At 42.0% G+C, this 18,408-nt stretch overlaps 1 protein-coding gene across 1 annotated transcript; it reads left to right on the top strand.

Moving 5' to 3' along the window:
* The first annotated feature begins 1,699 nt into the window (after nucleotides 1-1,699).
* Nucleotides 1,700-16,084, top strand: LOC105749943 (cytochrome P450 2B4-like). Its single transcript, XM_012545712.3, has 9 exons — nucleotides 1,700-3,266; nucleotides 6,289-6,451; nucleotides 6,704-6,853; nucleotides 7,332-7,492; nucleotides 7,825-8,001; nucleotides 10,456-10,597; nucleotides 11,067-11,254; nucleotides 12,096-12,237; nucleotides 13,485-16,084. Exons 1-9 carry the CDS (start codon nucleotides 3,093-3,095, stop codon nucleotides 13,664-13,666), a joined length of 1,479 nt encoding a protein of 492 aa, XP_012401166.1. The 5' UTR covers nucleotides 1,700-3,092; the 3' UTR covers nucleotides 13,667-16,084.
* The last annotated feature ends 2,324 nt before the right edge of the window (nucleotides 16,085-18,408 follow it).

The raw sequence follows: 18,408 nt of genomic DNA, 5'->3' as shown, positions 1-18,408 counted from the left end.
AATATAATTTTTTATTGTTTTATTTTTTTCTGGTTATACATGTGCATTTTAAAAAAATATGCATTTCTTTATGAGTCATGTTGGGAGAGAAAAATTAGAATAAAAGGAAAAATCTAGAGAGAGAAAAAAACAGAAGAAAAAGAAAAAAGTGAACATAGCATGTGTTGATTTACATTCAGTTTCATAGTTCTTTCTCAACTATAGATGACATTTTCTATCCAAAGTTTATTAGAATTACCTTGGATCACTGAACTATTAAGAAGAACCAAATCTTTCATATTTGACCATTGCAAGTCTTGTTATTATTGTTTACAATGTATTTCTGGTTCTGCTTGTTTCACTCAGCATCAGTTTGTGCAAATCTTTCCGGCCTTTCTAAAATCAGCTTGTTCATTTTTTAATAGAACAATAATATTCATTACTTCATATCCATAACTTATTTAGCCATTCCCCAATGTGGGCATCTACTCATTTTCCAATTCTTTGTCATCACAAGAAGAGCTGCTACAAACATTTTTGCACTTAAGGATCCTTTTCTCTCCTTTATGAGTTCCTTGGGATAAAGACCCCATAGTGGCAATGCTGGATCAAAGTATAAATCACAGTATAAATAGAAATTTTAAAGGATATTTTAAAAAGGAAAAAGAAAAAGAAGATGGGGGGAAAGTCTGAAATTTATGCAATATTAGCTGTTGTCCTTTATACTTGAAGAGGACCAAAATTATGTCCGCATACTGAGGCAAGGTAAAATGTGTCTGTGGCTGTTCAGACCAATATTAATTCAGAAGGCTCTACCAAACATCAGGTGTAAATAGTTCATATGAACATTTGGAGTGGAGATGGCTGTAAGTTTGCCCATTTCACATTTCTTTTTAGCCAGTGCATTGTGTTTTGCTCATAGCTCACGTGCCTTTTTCAGTGTGGGCACTCCATGCTGAATGGTCCTACTCCAACCTCTGTGAAGCTTGCACTTCCATGAAGGGGGTGGTGGTTGGACTGTTCTCCATTTTCTTTCCACTTTGTTCTTTATAATTTTGTGGCATTTATTTTAATTTTTTGGTTTGTTGTTCTTTCCATTGATATTGTCGTAGTCGCTGCATTTATTGTCCTGATTGCTGACTTCACTCTTCATCTTCGCGGAGATCTTTCCATGCTTTCTTCTATTCATCACACATATTTCTTACAGCATAGATATGTTCATTTACATTCATGTACCACACTTGAAAAAATCCACATAGTATAAAAGAACACTTACAAACAACAGGTGCTTGGTTCAGTCAAATGAAACCAAGCAGAAGAAGGGGATAAGGATTACCAGTTCTTGTGTTTTTTTCCTTCCAGTGTTCTAGCTCCCTAAGTATCTTTGGTTAAAAGATTTTGGTTAAAATAACAACAGCAGCAACAAACACTTAATCTCTTATCTCACCATTTTAGCTTTTACTTTTTCATCCTCCCTCGGTGCTAAACTCTTCTCTTCTCTCTTCCCCTCTTGTCTTTGGTTTCTCCATTAACTTTTCTTTTACTCTCCCCTCTCCTTTTCCTCTCTCTCCTCCCCTTTCTTTTTACTCCTTTCCCCTCCCCTTTTATCTACTCTCCTTTCCTCTCTTCTTCTATCCTCCTCTCTCTTTCTCTCCTCTTTCTTCTTAAACATTGTGATAGAGGTTGAAAACTCTTCCCTCCCTCCCTCCCCCATCCTGAACTTGGGTTAACTTCCCTTCTTTCTGTGCTGGAAAGACCATAATTTTCAGTATTTTTGCAAATTTAGACTACATTGTAAAACCACCAATTCAAATTTTACCACCACTTTTAAACATTTACTCATAAAATACCACAGGCTACTGAGCTATTTTCAAAGAATTAAAACTGGCAGGCTGAGATATAGACAACTGGGCAATAGATTTTGTATCAATAGGGAGCATGGGAGATGAAGGTGTGTGTGTAAGTTTGTGTATGGATGTGAAACTATCCTCCTTTCTCGCCTTTCCCCTCTTTCTACTTTCCTCCCTTTCCCTCGCCTTCACTCTATCTCCCTCACCCCTTTTTCCCGTAAGGTGCTGGATTTGGGGGTCAGAGGACTCAGGTTCCTTTTTCAGTTCTGTCAAATACCTGTGTGGCCTTAGGAAAGTAATTTGCCTGGCCTGGGTCTCAGTTTTCTTTTCTATAAGATGATAGGGTTGGACTACATGGCTTCTAAGGTTCTTTCTGGCTCTAAATTTATGATTCTGGATCTCTGATTCTTTTATGCCTTCTTTTTCTGTGTTTCTCTTGGTCTCCACTTGTCCTTATTTCTTTCCCTGCACCCCCAAACCTTTCCCCCCTTTTCCCTCTCCATTCCCTTCTCCCACACCTGCCTTTCCATCTCTTTCTCCAAGTCCTGTCATATTGTGGGAAGATTTCTGCCTCCCACTTTTCCTGATTTCTGTTTGTGGAAGCTCTAGGGAAAGATGGCAGTAGCTATCTCCTGTCCCCTCAGGTGAGACCTCAGGGGGAGGGGCCCAGAGAGGGTATGTGGCACCCTGGCACATCCACAACATAGGGCTGCAAAGGGAGGTGGAGGCAGGGCTCGGGCTGGGCAGGTCAGGGCTCCATTTGGGTCAGGAAGGTTCAGGCTGACCTGTCATGTACTCTGGTGACCCTAAGAATCAGCTCCAGGGCCGGGAGTTCAGCTGTTATCAGTGTGCTTTTTATAGCCCAAGGTAGGACATGGAAAACAGGTAATGAAGGGAGGGAACAGAGAGCCAGGAAGAGCCAGAGAGCGGAGCCAGCAGCAGCGAGGGTCCTGGAGGTGGGGACGAGCAGCGGCGGGAGCAGCGGCAGGAGCTGGAGACGTCGCAGGGACTTTGGGATCCAATTACCCGGAGATGCCCTGTGTGCCATGGGCGGGAGATGGGGGGCGGGGTGAGGTCAGGGAGCAGGAAGGGATCTGGGAAGGCAGAGAGGCCTAGGAGGCGGAGCTGCTGTTAGTCACCTGCAAGAGCTGGAGCTGGGTGTGGGGTGGGAAGGGAGGAGGAGGTCGAGGGAGGGAGGAGCCTTGCTCCTGGAAGGGGTTTAAAGGCTGCACCCCAGGGTGCAAAGCGGACAGAGCTCCGGCCATGGATTCCGTGTGGCTCCTCCTTCTGACCGCCCTTCTGGGGCTGCTGGTCCTCTTGGCCCGGGGTCCCCCCGCTTCCCGGAGAGGCCGCCTCCCCCCAGGTCCACGACCTTTGCTTTTACTGGGCAACGTGCTGCAGATGGACCGTCGTGGCCTCCTGAAATCCTTTCTGGCGGTGAGGACCTGCAGGACTGCGTGGCTGAACGTGCCTGGGTCCCTGGGAGTGATTGGAGGTGGCAGGGATGCTGTCTGCCTCAGTTTCCCTAAGATCTCTTTCTAATGAGAGATGAACGCTTTGAGATTAGTCACTGGAAAGGAAGTGGGGGAGCGGCTAATGAGCTTCTAGAGCTTTTCCTGGGGTCCTCCGAATGTTTCCTCCCTAACTAACTCCCTTATCTTGAAAAAAGTGCTCTGAGCTCCCTCACTGGGAGGACTTTCTGGGCACCTCCTCAACGCCCGTGGGATGCTGTCCGACACAGTGTTCCTCTTGGCTATTCTCTAAGAAAAGGGGCTTTGGAATGACATAATTGTAAATATGGGGAAAAAATCTAGTCTTGGTGGGAAAGAGGGGTAGGATTCTTTCTGGAGGGAATGGGTCCTCTAGAAGTGGGGAAGTAGAATGGGTACAAGATTGAATCACTCATTTTCTTTTTTGCCTCCTCTTTGGTGAAGGATAAACATTGAGATTTATCATACAGTGTGGTATGTGGGTATTGGAACTGATAGCCTGGAAGAGAGTTTATTGGGTTTTATTCCCTTTCCCTCTGTTCCTGCTTTTTAATACAAAATAAAACAAAACAAAATGGGTGCATTATGGTCTTTTAGAGGAAGGGAAGTCAGGTCTTGGATTTCTCTGAGTTTTTCAAAGGTGGGTGGAAGGGATCTCCAGGTTTGCCTGCCTCCATTTTCCTCTGATGAAGAAGGCAAAGGATGATGCAAGTTAGAATTTACTAGACCTTCAGCAATGCCTTCCCTATGAATGGGAGTGGGGGTGATGTGGAGATGGACACAGTGACATCTGGAATCCACATCGCCCTTCTCCCTACCCAGCAGGGATGATCACAAGAGCTCTGTCCCTTCATCTCAACTCTGACTCCTTGGTAGGGGGATCCAGGAACAAGGTACTTTGAAGGGAGGAGAAGGGAAAAGAAGGGGCCTTCAATCTCTCTTTTTTTCTTCTACTTTTAAATGGTTTATTAGCTTTATATCAATATTTATTTATTCACCTATTTATTTGTGTTGTTACATGTTGAATTCTAAATTGTTTCTCTCCTAAATCCCACATCAGAGAAGATCAACATTATAGATATGTATATGTGCATATGTATAACTTCCATATGTCAGTTCTTTCTCTAAGTTCTTCATACTTGATTTGAAAGATCATATTATTCATAATAGCTTAGTTACTGTTTGAGCAATATCATTCTTATTGTTTACAATATTCTCTCTGTTCTGTTCCTTTCACTAAGCATCAGTTCACATAAATTTTTTCAAGTTTTTCTGAAATCCCCCTGCTCATCATTTCTTATAGAGCAATACAATTCCATTATATCGATGTACCATAATTTGTTCAGCCATTCCTCAGTTAATGGGCATCCCCTCACTTTCCAGGGCTTTGCACTGATGCTATAAATATTTTTAAAACATCTAGATTCTTTTCTGTTTTCCCTGATCATCTTGGGAAACAGACCTCATAGTGATATTGCTGGGTCAAAGGACAAACAATTTTATATCTCTTTGGATATAATTCCAAATTGCTCTCCAAAATAGTTGGATCAGTTCACAGTTCCACCAGATGTATTATTGATCTGGCTTCCCCTCATTCTCTTCAACATTTGTCATTTTCCATGCTTATAGATAATTTCTTTAGTAGTCAGGTAAGATATCTGAACATTTATCAATTGAGAACTGATTCATATTCTTATAATTTGGCTCAGCGTTTGAGACATATAGCCTTTATCTAAGAAACTGACTTTAAATATCTCCTCCCAATTTTCTGCTTCCCTTCTAGTCTTGGCCACATCGATCTTATTTGTCCGACCCCTTTTTATTTTACTGTAATCAAAATAATTCATTTTACATTTCTCAATGCTCTGTCTCTTGAGTATTCATGAATTCTTCTCTTATTAATACATCTAATAGGTAATATATTCTATGTTCTCCTAATTTACTTTTATCTCCCTGTATGTCTAGGTCATGGATCCATTTGGACTTTATCTTGGTAAATGGGTTAAGATATTGGCCTGTACCTAGTTTCTGCCAGATTACTTTCTAGTTTTCCCAGTAATTTCCACCAAATAGTGAGTTCTTATCCCCCAAATATGTATCCAACATGAGGTTACTATTCTCATTGGCTAGTTTGTATTAAGTGCCTACTCGATTCCAGAGCTCCACCATTCTATTTGTTAGCTAGTACCACATTTAGTATGCCTTCTTTTATATATTTTATAATAATTCCATTGATATTCTTAACTTATTGCTCTTTGAAATGAATTTTTAATATATATTTTTCTAGGTCAACAAAATAATTTTTGGTGGTTTAATTGGGATAGCACTGAATAAAGTAGATTAGTTTAGATAGAATTGTCATTTTTTATATTGGTTCTGATCTCTCTCTTAAATTCACTGTCACTTCTCAAAGAAATAAAGTCAAAACAAATGGGAACATCGCAGTCTTAATTGTTAGGAGAGGATATGATTTGCCAGGGCTGGGGGAAGAAAAGAAAGATGATCCTACTTTTTGAGCTAATCCTCCAAGAAGTCTGATCAGATCAATAATTTACCTGACTACTAGAGAAACATTGAGCTAGATTGTAAAGGAGGAGAGGAGTTTCTCTGTCTTTGATGCTTAATTTCAGGTTGAGATCGTGAGTGGGGATGGTGATGGTTCTAGATATCATCTTAAAAATATAGAACAATAGAGCTTGGGGAATATTTAGAGCATCGACTGGCAGACCTAGATGGGTTCTTTGAATGTAGATCATAAAGTATCAAAGGGAAAAGACCTTGGAACCCAGAATGTCAAGAGTTAGAAGGGATCTTAAGACATGGAGTGTCAGAGCTGGAAGAGACCTTAAAACACAGAATTTAGAAAGTTATTGCTGGAGGCCTACACACTTTCATTTTAAACACATCTTCCTCCATTAGATGAAGTAGAGTGTCAATTGGGATCTAATGAAGCAGGGCTTTTTCCATAGCTTCGGGACAAGTATGGGGATGTATTTACCGTCTATCTGGGTTGCCGACCTGTGGTTGTGCTATGTGGGCCCGAGGCTGTGAAGGAGGCCCTGGTGAAGAAAGCTGAGGAGTTCAGTGGCCGAGGACCCATCGCCATGGTTGACTCAGTCTTCCAGGGGCAGGGTGAGTGAATCAGACCATGGCAAGTTTTGGAGAATAGGAATAAGGTGGTGGTAAAGATTGGGGCAGAAAGGACTTTAGATTGAGAATCGGAGAAGGAGACAGGTAGGGACTGAAGATAATGAGAGGAGGATTGGGACGGACAGAAGAGATAGATGAAAATATGGAGGAGTAAGAAGCCAAGAGAAGAGAGATCTGAAGAAGGAAGGATGTGAGTAGGGTGGGATCCCAAGCACCATCCATATTTGTCTTTAGGGATTACCTTTGCTAATGATCATACATGGAAGACCTTGCGTCAATTTTCTCTGGCCACTCTTTGGGATTTCGGAATGGGGAAGAGAAGCATTGAGGAACGGACCCAAGAGGAGGCTCAATGCCTGGTTGAGGAGCTGCAGAAATCCCAGGGTGAGAAAAAGGATGCAGGCACAATTAGAAACACATATGCACAGAGAGATAGAGAGAGAGAAGAGACAGAGAGGCAGAGGGACAGATACAAAGAGAGAGAGAGACAGAGAGGCAAAGAGAGAAACAGATGGAGATTGAAAGTCAGGGAGACATCAAGAGAAATAATTATACAGAGACACATACTGAGAGTGGCAGAAATTGGTTTAGAAATAGAAGTTGAGAAAGGGACAAAACAGAATCTGAGCACCTGGGAAGCATTAGACATTAGAGGTAAGGGACTTCCTTTCCTCAGATGCTGAGTTGGAGTGTGTGTGTGGGGATAATGGTGATTGCTGGTACAATCTTAGAAACATGGCAATTATATAAGAGTCAGAAACAAGAGGAAGAAAGAAACACAGACACAGAAGACACCTTCTGAACCTCTTCTCTCCATTCCTTTTCTATTCTCTCCACTCCTTCTATTCTCTCCTTTCTTCAGGAGCCCTTTTGGACCCCACCTTCCTCTTCCACTCCATCGCAGCCAACATCATCTGTTTCATTATGTTTGGTGAACGTTTCTCCTATCATGATGACCTGTTCCACGAGCTGCTGAGCAAGTTCAATGACATGTTTGCCCTTGCCAGCTCTGCCTGGGGCCAAGTAGGATTTGGGGCCACAGGGAGAGAGAGGGTGAAAGTGGGTGAGAGAGGGAAAAGAGAACAGAGGAGGAGACACAGAAGAATAAAGGTCATCACATAACATCAGAACACAGGGACATGGAGACGGGACGCAGGGAGGGGAGAACACAAAGAAAGGAAAACAGGGAAATAGATAATAGGGACACAGAAAGGAGTGAGCACAAAGAAATAGGGAGAGGGAGCAGTGAGGGGGCAGGGATGATTGAGAGGGTAGTCCAGGTTTGGAGGAATTCTGGGGCCTAGGGAAGTCAACAAGCCATCTTATTCTATCTTCCCCTCCTTTTTCCACACCAGCTATTTGAGCTATTTTCAGGTTTCCTGAAGTTCTTTCCTGGTCCCCATCGGTGTGCCCACAACAATCTGACATTCATCAGTGCCTTCATTGCTGACAGTGTGGAGAAGCACAAAGAGAGCCTGGACCCCAGTACCCCCCGAGACTTCATTGATGTGTATTTGCTCCATATGGAGAAGGTGGGCAATCCATTTCTTCCCCTCCAAGTACTGCCGTATTGTGTTTGTGTAAAAGAGAGACAGACACACTCACAGAGACTAACCGAGAGAGAGAGACTCACCAGAGACAGAGAAAGTCAGGGCAGAGACAGAGAGACAGTGGGAGAGACAGAAAAAAAAAACAGAGGTGAATGAGGGAGAGGGAAGAGAGAAAAACAGAGGAGGAAGAAAAAAGGAGGGATAAAGAATGAAATCTGTTTTATTGCTGACATTTTTGGCCTGTACCCTTTTTCCATTTGGAGGCTGACAATTTTTGACATAAGGAAAGGGAGCTATAGGGAAAAAAAAGGAAGACAAAGAATGAGAGAGAAATGCAGAGTGTTAGAAAAGGAAGGAGGAATAAACATAGTGAGGGGAAAAGACAGTGATGGTTTCCCCAAATCTCTATCCCAACCAAGCCCCATCATCCCCTTTTGTCCTTATCTCTTTCTCCTCCCTTAGTGCTCCATTAACACCCCCATGCCTCAGCCTCCACTTAAATAACAACTTTTATGTAGAGGAGGGGAGACAAATCTATAGAGCCAGCCTCATTTCTCTTGAGAGCTTCAGGTCCAAGTGCCTGCTGGACAGCTCCTTCTGCAGGTATGATCCCACAAGTACCTCAGATTGTAAATTCCCCAACTAGATTTAAGCACCTTGAGGCAGGAATTGGGTTTTACTTCTTTTTCTATTCCAAATGTTTAGCACAATGCCTGGCACACGATAGATGCTTAATGAATATTTATTGAAAGAAAGAATAAATCTTTCAGAAAAGGATCTTATGTTCCCCCCTCTCCCTCTTCCTAATCTATCCATGCTCTAATCTCCAGTGGTTTTACTGATAGCTATCCCTCTCTGCAACCTCAGACTGACCCTTGCCCCTTAAATTCCCTCTTGTGTCCCTCATCCAATCAGGTTCTAATTCTTATCATTTCACTCTCAATGGCACCTCAGTACTCATATGGTCTTTATTCCAAGCCCTTATTACCTCTTACCTGGTTTAGGGACTGCCTGTTGACTTAGTTTTTCTCCTACCACTTTCCTTCCTCTCTAATCTACACTGTAATCTGTCACTCAATCAATAAGCATTTACTAAGTCTCCATTACATGTTAGGCACACTGGGGATACAAAAAAGAGGCAAAAAGCTTGCAATCTAAATGGACCCTCCAAGCTGCTAAAATGACTACCCTAAAACTTAGACTTGATTATCTCTGCCCTCTCTTCAAGAATCTTCAAAGACTTCCTATTGCACTAAAAATAAAGTAACAACAACAATAACAAAACAAACTCAAAGCCCTACAATCTGTTGATCTTTTTAATTATCTCTTACATCGTTCCTCTTCGAATTTCCTGTTCCAGCCCAACTGGTCTTCAAGCTCTCTTCTTTATGCCCACGGGAAATTCCATATCCTGCCTCCTTGCTTTTGCAAATCTGTGCCCCATGCCTAGAATGCCATCCCTCTGTTCTTCTGCCTCATAGATCCTTAGTTTGCTCTCGGTCCCAGCTCAGGGGCTACTTCTTGTATGAGGGGTTTCCTATTGACTCCAGCTGTTCATGCTATCTACTTCTTGAAATTGCTCCATACTACTTTGTATATAAGTCTTTGCTTTTATTTATTTGTGTTTGCATTTTATTCCCTTTATCTCTAAGTGGAACCTAAACTTTCCAAAGAGACTGTTTTGTTTTTGTCTTTCTATTCTCAGCATTTGGAAAGATGTCTTTCACTACTGGTAGGTGCACAACAATTGCCCGTTGAATTGAATTGAGAGAGAGGTAGTGTGGTTCAGTGAAAAGAGGATTGGATTTGGGTTCAAATTCCACGTTGATCCTTTCCTATGGGTATAACCAAAGAGAAATCACTTGTCTTTTGTAGACCTCAGTTTCCTCATCTGAAAGCTGAGAAATTTGGAGTAGATGTCCTCTAAGGTCCTTTCCTGCTCTAGAGCTATGGACTAAAAACAAAAGGTACACAGGTGGGAGAAAAGAGACAGAAAATGAGGGAGCCAGAGAAAGATGAATAGAATGGGAGATAAAAGGAGGAGACAAAAACAGAGAAAAGGCAGGGAGGGATATGGTGTGTGTGTGTGTGTGTGTGTGTGTATACATATGTGTGTGAGTACATGCACAAAGGGAACTCCAAGAGCCAAAAAAAGTTAGAAATAGAAAGTGAGACAGACAGATGGAGGAAGACAAAGGAACAGAATGTGATCAGAGCGGCAGAAGGAGGGGAAGACAAAAAGAGCAATAAGGGGAGAGAGAGACAGAGAGAGACCAAAATGGAGGGATCTAGAGTGAACCAAACACCAAGAGATTGGTTCATAATAATAGAGGTAAAGAGAACGGGTGACTCAGACAGATGGAAGGAGAGATGCCAGGGATAACCCAAGTTTATCTCCTCTATCTTTTCCTTTGTTTTCTTCCTTTTTTCCTCTAGGAAAAGGGAGACCCTAAATCTGAGTTCCACTACAAAAACCTCATCATCACTGTCCTGTCATTATTCTTTGGGGGTACTGAGACAACCAGCACCACCTTGCGTTATGGCTGCCTCCTGCTCCTCAAATACCCTTGGGTGGCCAGTGGGTAAATGGAGGTAACTGCACAGTAACCCTTCTGCCCAGAGATTGGAGCCTAGGAAATGATGTGAGTGCATGTGGTTCTCAAGTGGAGGGAGAGCCCATTATAACTGGTAACAAGAACAAAGGCCAGAAAGAAATTTTCTTCAATCTCTGTTCCAAAGCCTCCATCTCTGGCAAAGGACTCAGAGAAATCACTGAAAGTGAGCTGGACATATGGTCACTTTCCCTGATTGGGTCCTCCTTGCTCTGGGTAATTTTCAAGATCTCAGACTCCCTTGTGAGAAGCAATCCCTGAAGGATTCCTTATTGCTATTCTGGCCGCCATCTAAATGGTTAAATCCACTCAGTTATGGAAACACATAAACATACATGTTCACACATGTACATATACACACATATATACACACACAGTTTTTTGGGGGGATCCTCTCCTATGAATTGGGTTTCTATGTCCGTTCTTCTTCCCCAGAGAAAGTCCAAGAAGAGATTGACCAGGTGATTGGGAAGAACCGTTCTCCAGAGCTTAAAGATAGAGCCCAAATGCCCTACACAGATGCTGTGATCCATGAGATCCAGAGATTTAGTGATCTTCTCCCTATGAGTATACCCCATTGTGTGACCCAGGACACCTCCTTCAGGGGCTACCTCATTCCCAAGGTGAGAGCTATTTACTTCTAACTCATGGAAAAGAACTCAAGATATCATCGATTCCATCCTAGGTGGGACCGACCTGTGTCCCTTAGAACGTAGAATATCAAACTTGAAAGGGCACTGAGAACATAGAAAATAGAATATTATTGTTCTAAGTGTTCTAAGAACATAGAATAGCAAATGCCATGCTGAAAAGAAACTTGGAACAAAGAAAGAAAGGGTTCATGAGTTATTGAGTAAAGATTTCCAGGGTTAAAAAGAACATTGAAAGTAGGCTACTGGCATTCTAAGAACCCATACAGAAGACGAGGTAGTGTGCTGACACTCATGGGGTCCCTGGAGCTCTATTCCAAGGCACGTGTTTTATAGGGAAAAAAATTAAAGTTTGGAGAGAAGAGAATTTGACAACAAAATTGTATCCACTTTGTATATGCAGAGAATGAGAGAAATGTTGAGAGAAAACATCACTTCTCTATGTTGCCTTAGTTTCTTCATCTTTACAATAAGGTATTGGATTAGAAAACTAACTATATGCTGGTGATTTTATAATCCCAGACTCCAGCCTTTATTGATGAATGAAAACTGGAGGGCATTCTTATCTCTGCCTCCTTCTCCAAGGGTCTAAGCTCTGCCGTGCCTCAGGATGAGCTGGCCTCCTGGTGTCTACGGTGACTTGTAACCTGGCCCAGCATTCCTGCAAATATCATTACTCATGATGGCCTTGGCTCTTGGCCTTAGCAAGGTTATGAGCAAGTTTTGGAGGGCCCTGATGGTCTCTCCTTGGGTGATGGGGAAGATTTCCTGGTGCTCATTTTCTGTTTCTGGTGACTCTCCCCTCTCATGGCAGGGCACTGAAGTGTACCCTCTCCTGAGCACAGTACTGCATGATCCCAAGTACTTTGAGAAGCCTTATGACTTTGACCCCAATCATTTCTTGGATGCTCAAGGATCTCTGAAGAAGAGTGAGGCTTTTATTCCCTTTTCTTCAGGTAAACACTAACTTCAAGGCCTATAGATACTCTCCTTGGATGCCCTCCCCTCAAGGGTCAGTTAAAGACAACCAATCCTAGACAGTCTCTGTACACAGTCTGTTATTTCAGACTGACCTGGAAGCTAAGGAACTATTGAGAAAGATGGGGGATGTTGGATAACCTGGAACCCCAATATCCTCAGACGTTCCCTTCATATAAACTGCATCTTTTTTATAATTATATAGAAATATAATATAAAATGCATGTCATATGACATATAATATAAATTTATCTATTTCTCTTCCTTTGTTAATCTATCCTTTATCATAGCTCTATCATCAAAGCAGGATGGCAGTGACTCAAAAGAAATGAGATGCACAAAGTTAGACACCTCCCCTCCAAATGTTCATAGGGTCTATTTGTGCCCAACCTGTGCTAGAGCCTTACAAGTATTTATTGGTCTGATCAATCATAGTCAGACACATTGTGCTTGGCTACTAATGTCATGACATCATTTTTGTTCTCTTTGAGCATGAAGGACAACAAGCAAACTAAACCTTTATCAATGTATCCCAGAGCAGAATTTTGTAGAGGAAACAATATCTCTTTTTTTCTCTGATTATCCAACTGCCCTCCACCCTGCTTCTCCACTTTATTTTCTGAATATTCTCACATGAATTTATCTTCTTACTACATAATGTCCCCCTGCTGTCTCTTCTATCCTTTGGAATAAGAAGCCCTGCACTCTTTTGATATCATATTTGGTCATAATTCCATTTCTCCAAAACTTAGGTACTCATGAAATCTAATTTTGCCTTCTTGTGTAGGGATCTCTGACTCCCTCTATTTCTTATCCATGGTGGATTTGTCTATAGACTTCTGAAGTCATGGACTTTGTTGTTAACCCAAGTCCCAGTTCTCTCATTTTTCCCCAGAGAGAACCTGGGTAAGGTACTTTCTTTCTCTCAGCCTCAGTTTCTTCATGTGTAAATGAGGGACTTGAACCAGACACCCTCGATGGTCCCTTTGATGGAGAAATGGCAACCAAAGTCACTTTACTTCCCTGGATCTCAGTTTCCACCCTTGTAAAGTGACTGAATGGGTGCTGACATCTCCTGGCTCTCAGGCTTGGACCAGATGGCTGCTGACATCCCTTCTACCTCTCACTGTCTGATATGTGGGAGTCAGGAGAAAACATTAATGGTTTTTGGGAGTTGGGGTCCCCTTGGGACCGGCCTCCATGACACTCCTCTCTGCATCCTTAGGAAAGCGAGTCTGCCTGGGTGAGGGTATTGCCCGGATGGAGCTTTTCCTCTTCCTCACCACCATCCTACAGAATTTCTCCCTGAGGTCCTCCATGGTTCCTGCCAGCATTGACCTCACTCCCAGGGAGAGTGGAGTGGGTACTGTGCCTCCCATCTACCAGCTTCAATTCCTCCCTCGCTGAAGGGAGCCAAGGCATGGAGAGGCAGTCACAAGTCCAGCCTCTCTATTGTCACCAAACATTCCATTTCAGAGGTCAACCAGAATGAACAGGGCCTGGAGGGGATGCAGCACCACTTTCCACCCTCAGATGAGGAAATCATGAGCAGAGAGAGGGATAGAAGTAAATTCAGTTTCCTCATCGGTTGCCTTTGAAATCTCTTTCAAATCAAGATCAATAATGATCCTAATGTTCCTAGTAAATGACCCGAATTTCCTCTTTCCCTGAAGGTTCTTCCTGTATTCTGATCTCTTTGTTACATGCTGTATATTCAGCTTATCTCATAAGAGGAAGTCAGAATCACCTTTAATTGTGTGATCATGAAACTTCTGTCCTAGGAGAGGGGTTCAAAGAATATGATGACAAAGAAAATAGTGGTGAATTTGGGATCAGGAAGACCTGATTTCAAATCCTGTGACACTGATTTTCTGAGTCTTACAAGCAAGAAGTCCTTTTAATTTTCGCACCTCTGCAAATGGAAGATAACATCATGGGTAATGATATCACATAGATATTTCTGAAACTCAACTGAGATTATGCAAGAAAAGCATCATGATTTTTTTAATGGGAACTTTGATTTTGGGGATGGAGGGAACACCTGATACAATCTACCTCTGCTCTTAGTAAATGGTCTCAGGGAGTTGCAGGAGCAACATTAGCTGCAGTGATTTGTCGGGTATGAGTCTGTCACAGATGAACCTTGAACCTGTGTCTTCTGGTCTCTGGGGCCAGCTCTGTAGCCATTCTGCTTTTCAATCTTCCTGAGTGCTAAGCAAGCATCTGCTACCAGATATTCTGCATCAGAAGGAACCTTGGAAAGTGGAGTGTGGAAGCGTTTTCTGTTCATTGTTGGAGGAGTTGTTCCTTTAGAAATGAACTTCTCCAATCTACTCATTTGACTTTGATTCACTTTAAGAAGTGATCATGAAGCACCTTCTGTATGGATAGCAATTTCTTAGACACTGGGCAAACAAAGAGATTGTTTTTTTTTTCCATATTGTACTCTTTAAATAAAGTATTTAAAAATAATTGACAGTTTTTGGCTTTGTAGCCTAGTCATTTCTGAATATTGTCCCCCTTTCCCTGCTCTCACAAACATTTCCTTAAAACAAAGGAAAACATTTAATTAAAATCAGGAGTCACAAGGTTCATGTCTGTGACATTACACACAAAGGATCCTGTGATTTTTCCCCAGAATGAGAGTGGGTATATCCCAGTCTCCTCTTCAGGAGGCGATAGTGGGAAGAACTTTGGTTCTTCATGTTGCATCCATGACTTTAGAGGAGTTATTTCATTTTCTTGGGTTTCAGTTTCCTTATATGTAAAGTGAGGTTTGGATTAGATGATTTCAAAGTCCCTTTCAGCTCTAGCTCTGTGATACCATCATATAGAATCTATGATCCTACATTTTCTAGGGATGAGGAAACAGGACCAGGGAGGAGAAGGAATTTGTTTAAAGTCACTCAGTAGCAGTACCAGGGTTACAGGTAGGGTTTTCTAACTCTCAGCTTCAGGTATCTCCTATCTCTCAGGGTAGAGAACCTGGCTGTTCCTGTCCCTCCTCCATAGCTTTAAGTCTCTCTGTGCACCTTCTCAGTTCTTGCTATGTGACTGAATTATGGGACATGTCTATGTGCTTCTGTACTCGTGTCCAGGTAGATTTCTGAGCTTTACCCTTTGAAATCTGAAGAACCCACTTCTTCCATAGAATTAGTGGGCTGCTGTGGGGTTAGTAAGGAGGAGAAGACAAACCAGGAAAACTGTTTCCAACCAATATACCCAGCTCAATCATGATTCTGTATTTCTTGGTGTGCTTTTTTGGAAGCCAAGTTGGGCAGGAATAAGAATTGTTCTTAGATGGGGTGAGGGTAGGGGTTTCCCAGGGAAAGGTTGAGTCTCTTCTTTAAACTGGGTAAAGGGCATTTTCAAGGGCTCTTTCTTTTCTTTCCCAATTCTGCCCCCCAATATCCCACTCGGAATCTACCTACCATTTCCATTTCTGCTGTTCTTTCTGGAATATTGGTGACATAATTAATAAACTTGTTTTCACCTTACTTTTTGTTGTTTCTCATTCTTTCCATCTTCTGGTCTCACTGTGCCTTTGCTTAGTTCTGATGACAAAGCTTCTCTGCTTACTTTTTCCTGTATTTTTCTATATTCTACATTTATATTCCCTGGTCTACTTTCACAGAGTTCATGAACTCTAAAATTCCTTTATCTGTTGATACATATAGTACACTCTCTTGATGTGAATAGCATTTACCATCACATGTCTATTGGAACTATCTTGGATAACTGTACTGCTGGGAAGAACTAAGTCTACCATTGTTGACCATCACACAATCTTGTTGCACTGATACTATGTATGATGTTTTCCTGGTTCTGCTCACTTCATTCAGCATCAGTTCATATAAGTCTTTCCAAGCTTTTTTGAAATTTGAGGGTTCAGAAATGATGTGAAAACCAAATCATGAATAAAAAAAGAGGGGGGAATGTTGTAGAGGGCTGAAACTCCAAAAAGGTGTGCTTGAATCAGACAACTGAGCACTTGAGGCTAATTACCTATTCAATGTGAGACAATGACTCTATTAGCATATATTTGGATAAATGGCTCTTCTCACTGTTGGTGCTTGCTGAATGTTTGGTGTTAAGATAATCATAGGCAAGGATTGGAGGGCAGAGAGAGGGGCCAGAGAGTCACTTGGTGGCAGGAGGAGGAGAGAGGCTGGAGATTCTGGACTCCAGAATCCAGGAGAGATCTTTGGCAAGCTTTGTGGCAGTTTGCCTACGTCCTTCACTTCTCCCCCTAAAGACCAAGGACTTTACTTCATCCTGACTCTGGCTGACCCTGAAGCCCTCCAGGGAGCTAGTCCATATTCTACATTTTGGCACCTAATGTGGACCAAGGACCCTAATTTCACTGAAGAAGTTCTTGTGACCAGGAAATAGGGTGAGTATTTTAATAGATAAACAGGGGACTTACTTTGTTAAGAGCTAAACTAGTAACTCTTGTTTTCAGCTGAAATGGGACAAATGTTTAGAAAACAGTCTTCTTTTCCATCTTAAGGAAAATAGAGAGAGAGCAAGGTTAGACTCATAAAAAAACCAAGGTTTAATTGTAACTTGGGAGCAGATCATTAAACTTTTAGAAACATTACAATACACATCTCCTTGGTTCTCCAAGGAAAAAGAATTAGATCCAGACGTGTGGAAATTAGCAGGAGAGCAATTATGTGAATACTACTATGATAATGGTACTGCTTCAATTTCCAAAGAGACACTTTATACATATAACTTTATACAACTGGCTTTAAGAAATTATGTAAGTTATAGAATAAGGAAAAAGAAGAAAGTGCAGGAGGGGAAGAAACTGATAAACTAGGTGAAAAGGATGAAGAATTGGACAAGAAAGAAGTTAAGTACAATTCTGATGAAATTAAGGAGTGTGGTGCTTCAGAGCAGGAGATTCATTTTCCACCTTCAGCCAGGCTCCTGATGGCTCTCCTGGGGGGTCTGAGAGAGCTCGGATTGAGAGCTAGAGAAGACAAGCAGACTGGAGGCTGAAGCAATAGCCATTAGACTCAGATTCATTCATCCCATTTCACACCACCTTGGTGGCAAGTTCTCCTCCTTAGTTTCTCCACTGAAACCAAGACTCCAGAACACCTTAAAGAAAGCTAACTGGGTCCCAGGAAAAGAGACAAGACTTTGAAAGCGATAATAAAGGATTTGGACTTTAACTCCTGACTACTCTTGTGGTGATTACTGAACTGAAACAAAGGCTGCTCCCAAAGACCTCCAGAGACCCCAAGAAAGGGGGAGTCGAAGGTAACCCTAGAGAACTTCTAAATTTAGCTCTTTATACAATTAATTTCTTGATTTTTGACAAACATGCACTGGTTTATAACCCATTGGAAGGGCAGTGTCCAGTGCGAGCAGCTCTACTATCTTTAGATAATCTCTAGATGATGTGAAGAGATCCAAAAAGTGGTGAATGGAAGGGACCACATAGGTTAACTGCTTGGGGGAAAGGGTTTGCTTGTATCTCTACAGATAGAGAAGGAATCAGATGAGTGCCAATGAGCCGTATTCATCTTGTCCATTGGAGAGAGATGTAGCAGACCCTTGAAACGAAGGAGAAGGCTCAAGAAACATCGAGTGGTTCTGTTGCTGACTGTGCCCACCACTGAAAGAGCCTGGCAGTTATGGTGTTTGACTCATGTACATCGAAAATTGTTGGACTTCAAAACCCTCAGGAATCATGCATTCTCTGAGACACGATAAGACTGTTGCAGGACTTCAAAACCCTCAGGAATCATTGGAATCCCTGAGACATGATAAGATTGTTGTATGACTTGACAACCCTCAGGAATCAATGGATTCTCTGAGACATGATAAGGCTGTTGCAAGACTTCAAAATCTGCAGGAATCATTGGATTCCCTAATACATAAAAAGACTTTTTGCAGGACTTCAAAAACTTGCGGGGACCATTGGATTCCCTGACACATGAAGTAATGGATAATAGATTGGTTTTGGACTATCTCTTAGTTGCGAAAGGAGGCGTATGTATGATTGTTGTTTATATCCTCCTTCTAAGACTTCTGGAAATCTTTTACAACATCATGTTGATTCATATTGTTTGTTATATCACTACTTGCATGTACAATTCATGTTAGTTACACTACATTGAGCCTGCACCAGCTGT

The sequence above is a fragment of the Sarcophilus harrisii genome, chromosome 3 (genome assembly GCF_902635505.1).
Source record: "Sarcophilus harrisii chromosome 3, mSarHar1.11, whole genome shotgun sequence".
NCBI lineage: Eukaryota > Metazoa > Chordata > Mammalia > Dasyuromorphia > Dasyuridae > Sarcophilus > Sarcophilus harrisii.
The sequence above is the reverse complement of the archived record's forward strand: the minus strand, read 5'-3'. Positions and strand labels throughout refer to the sequence as shown.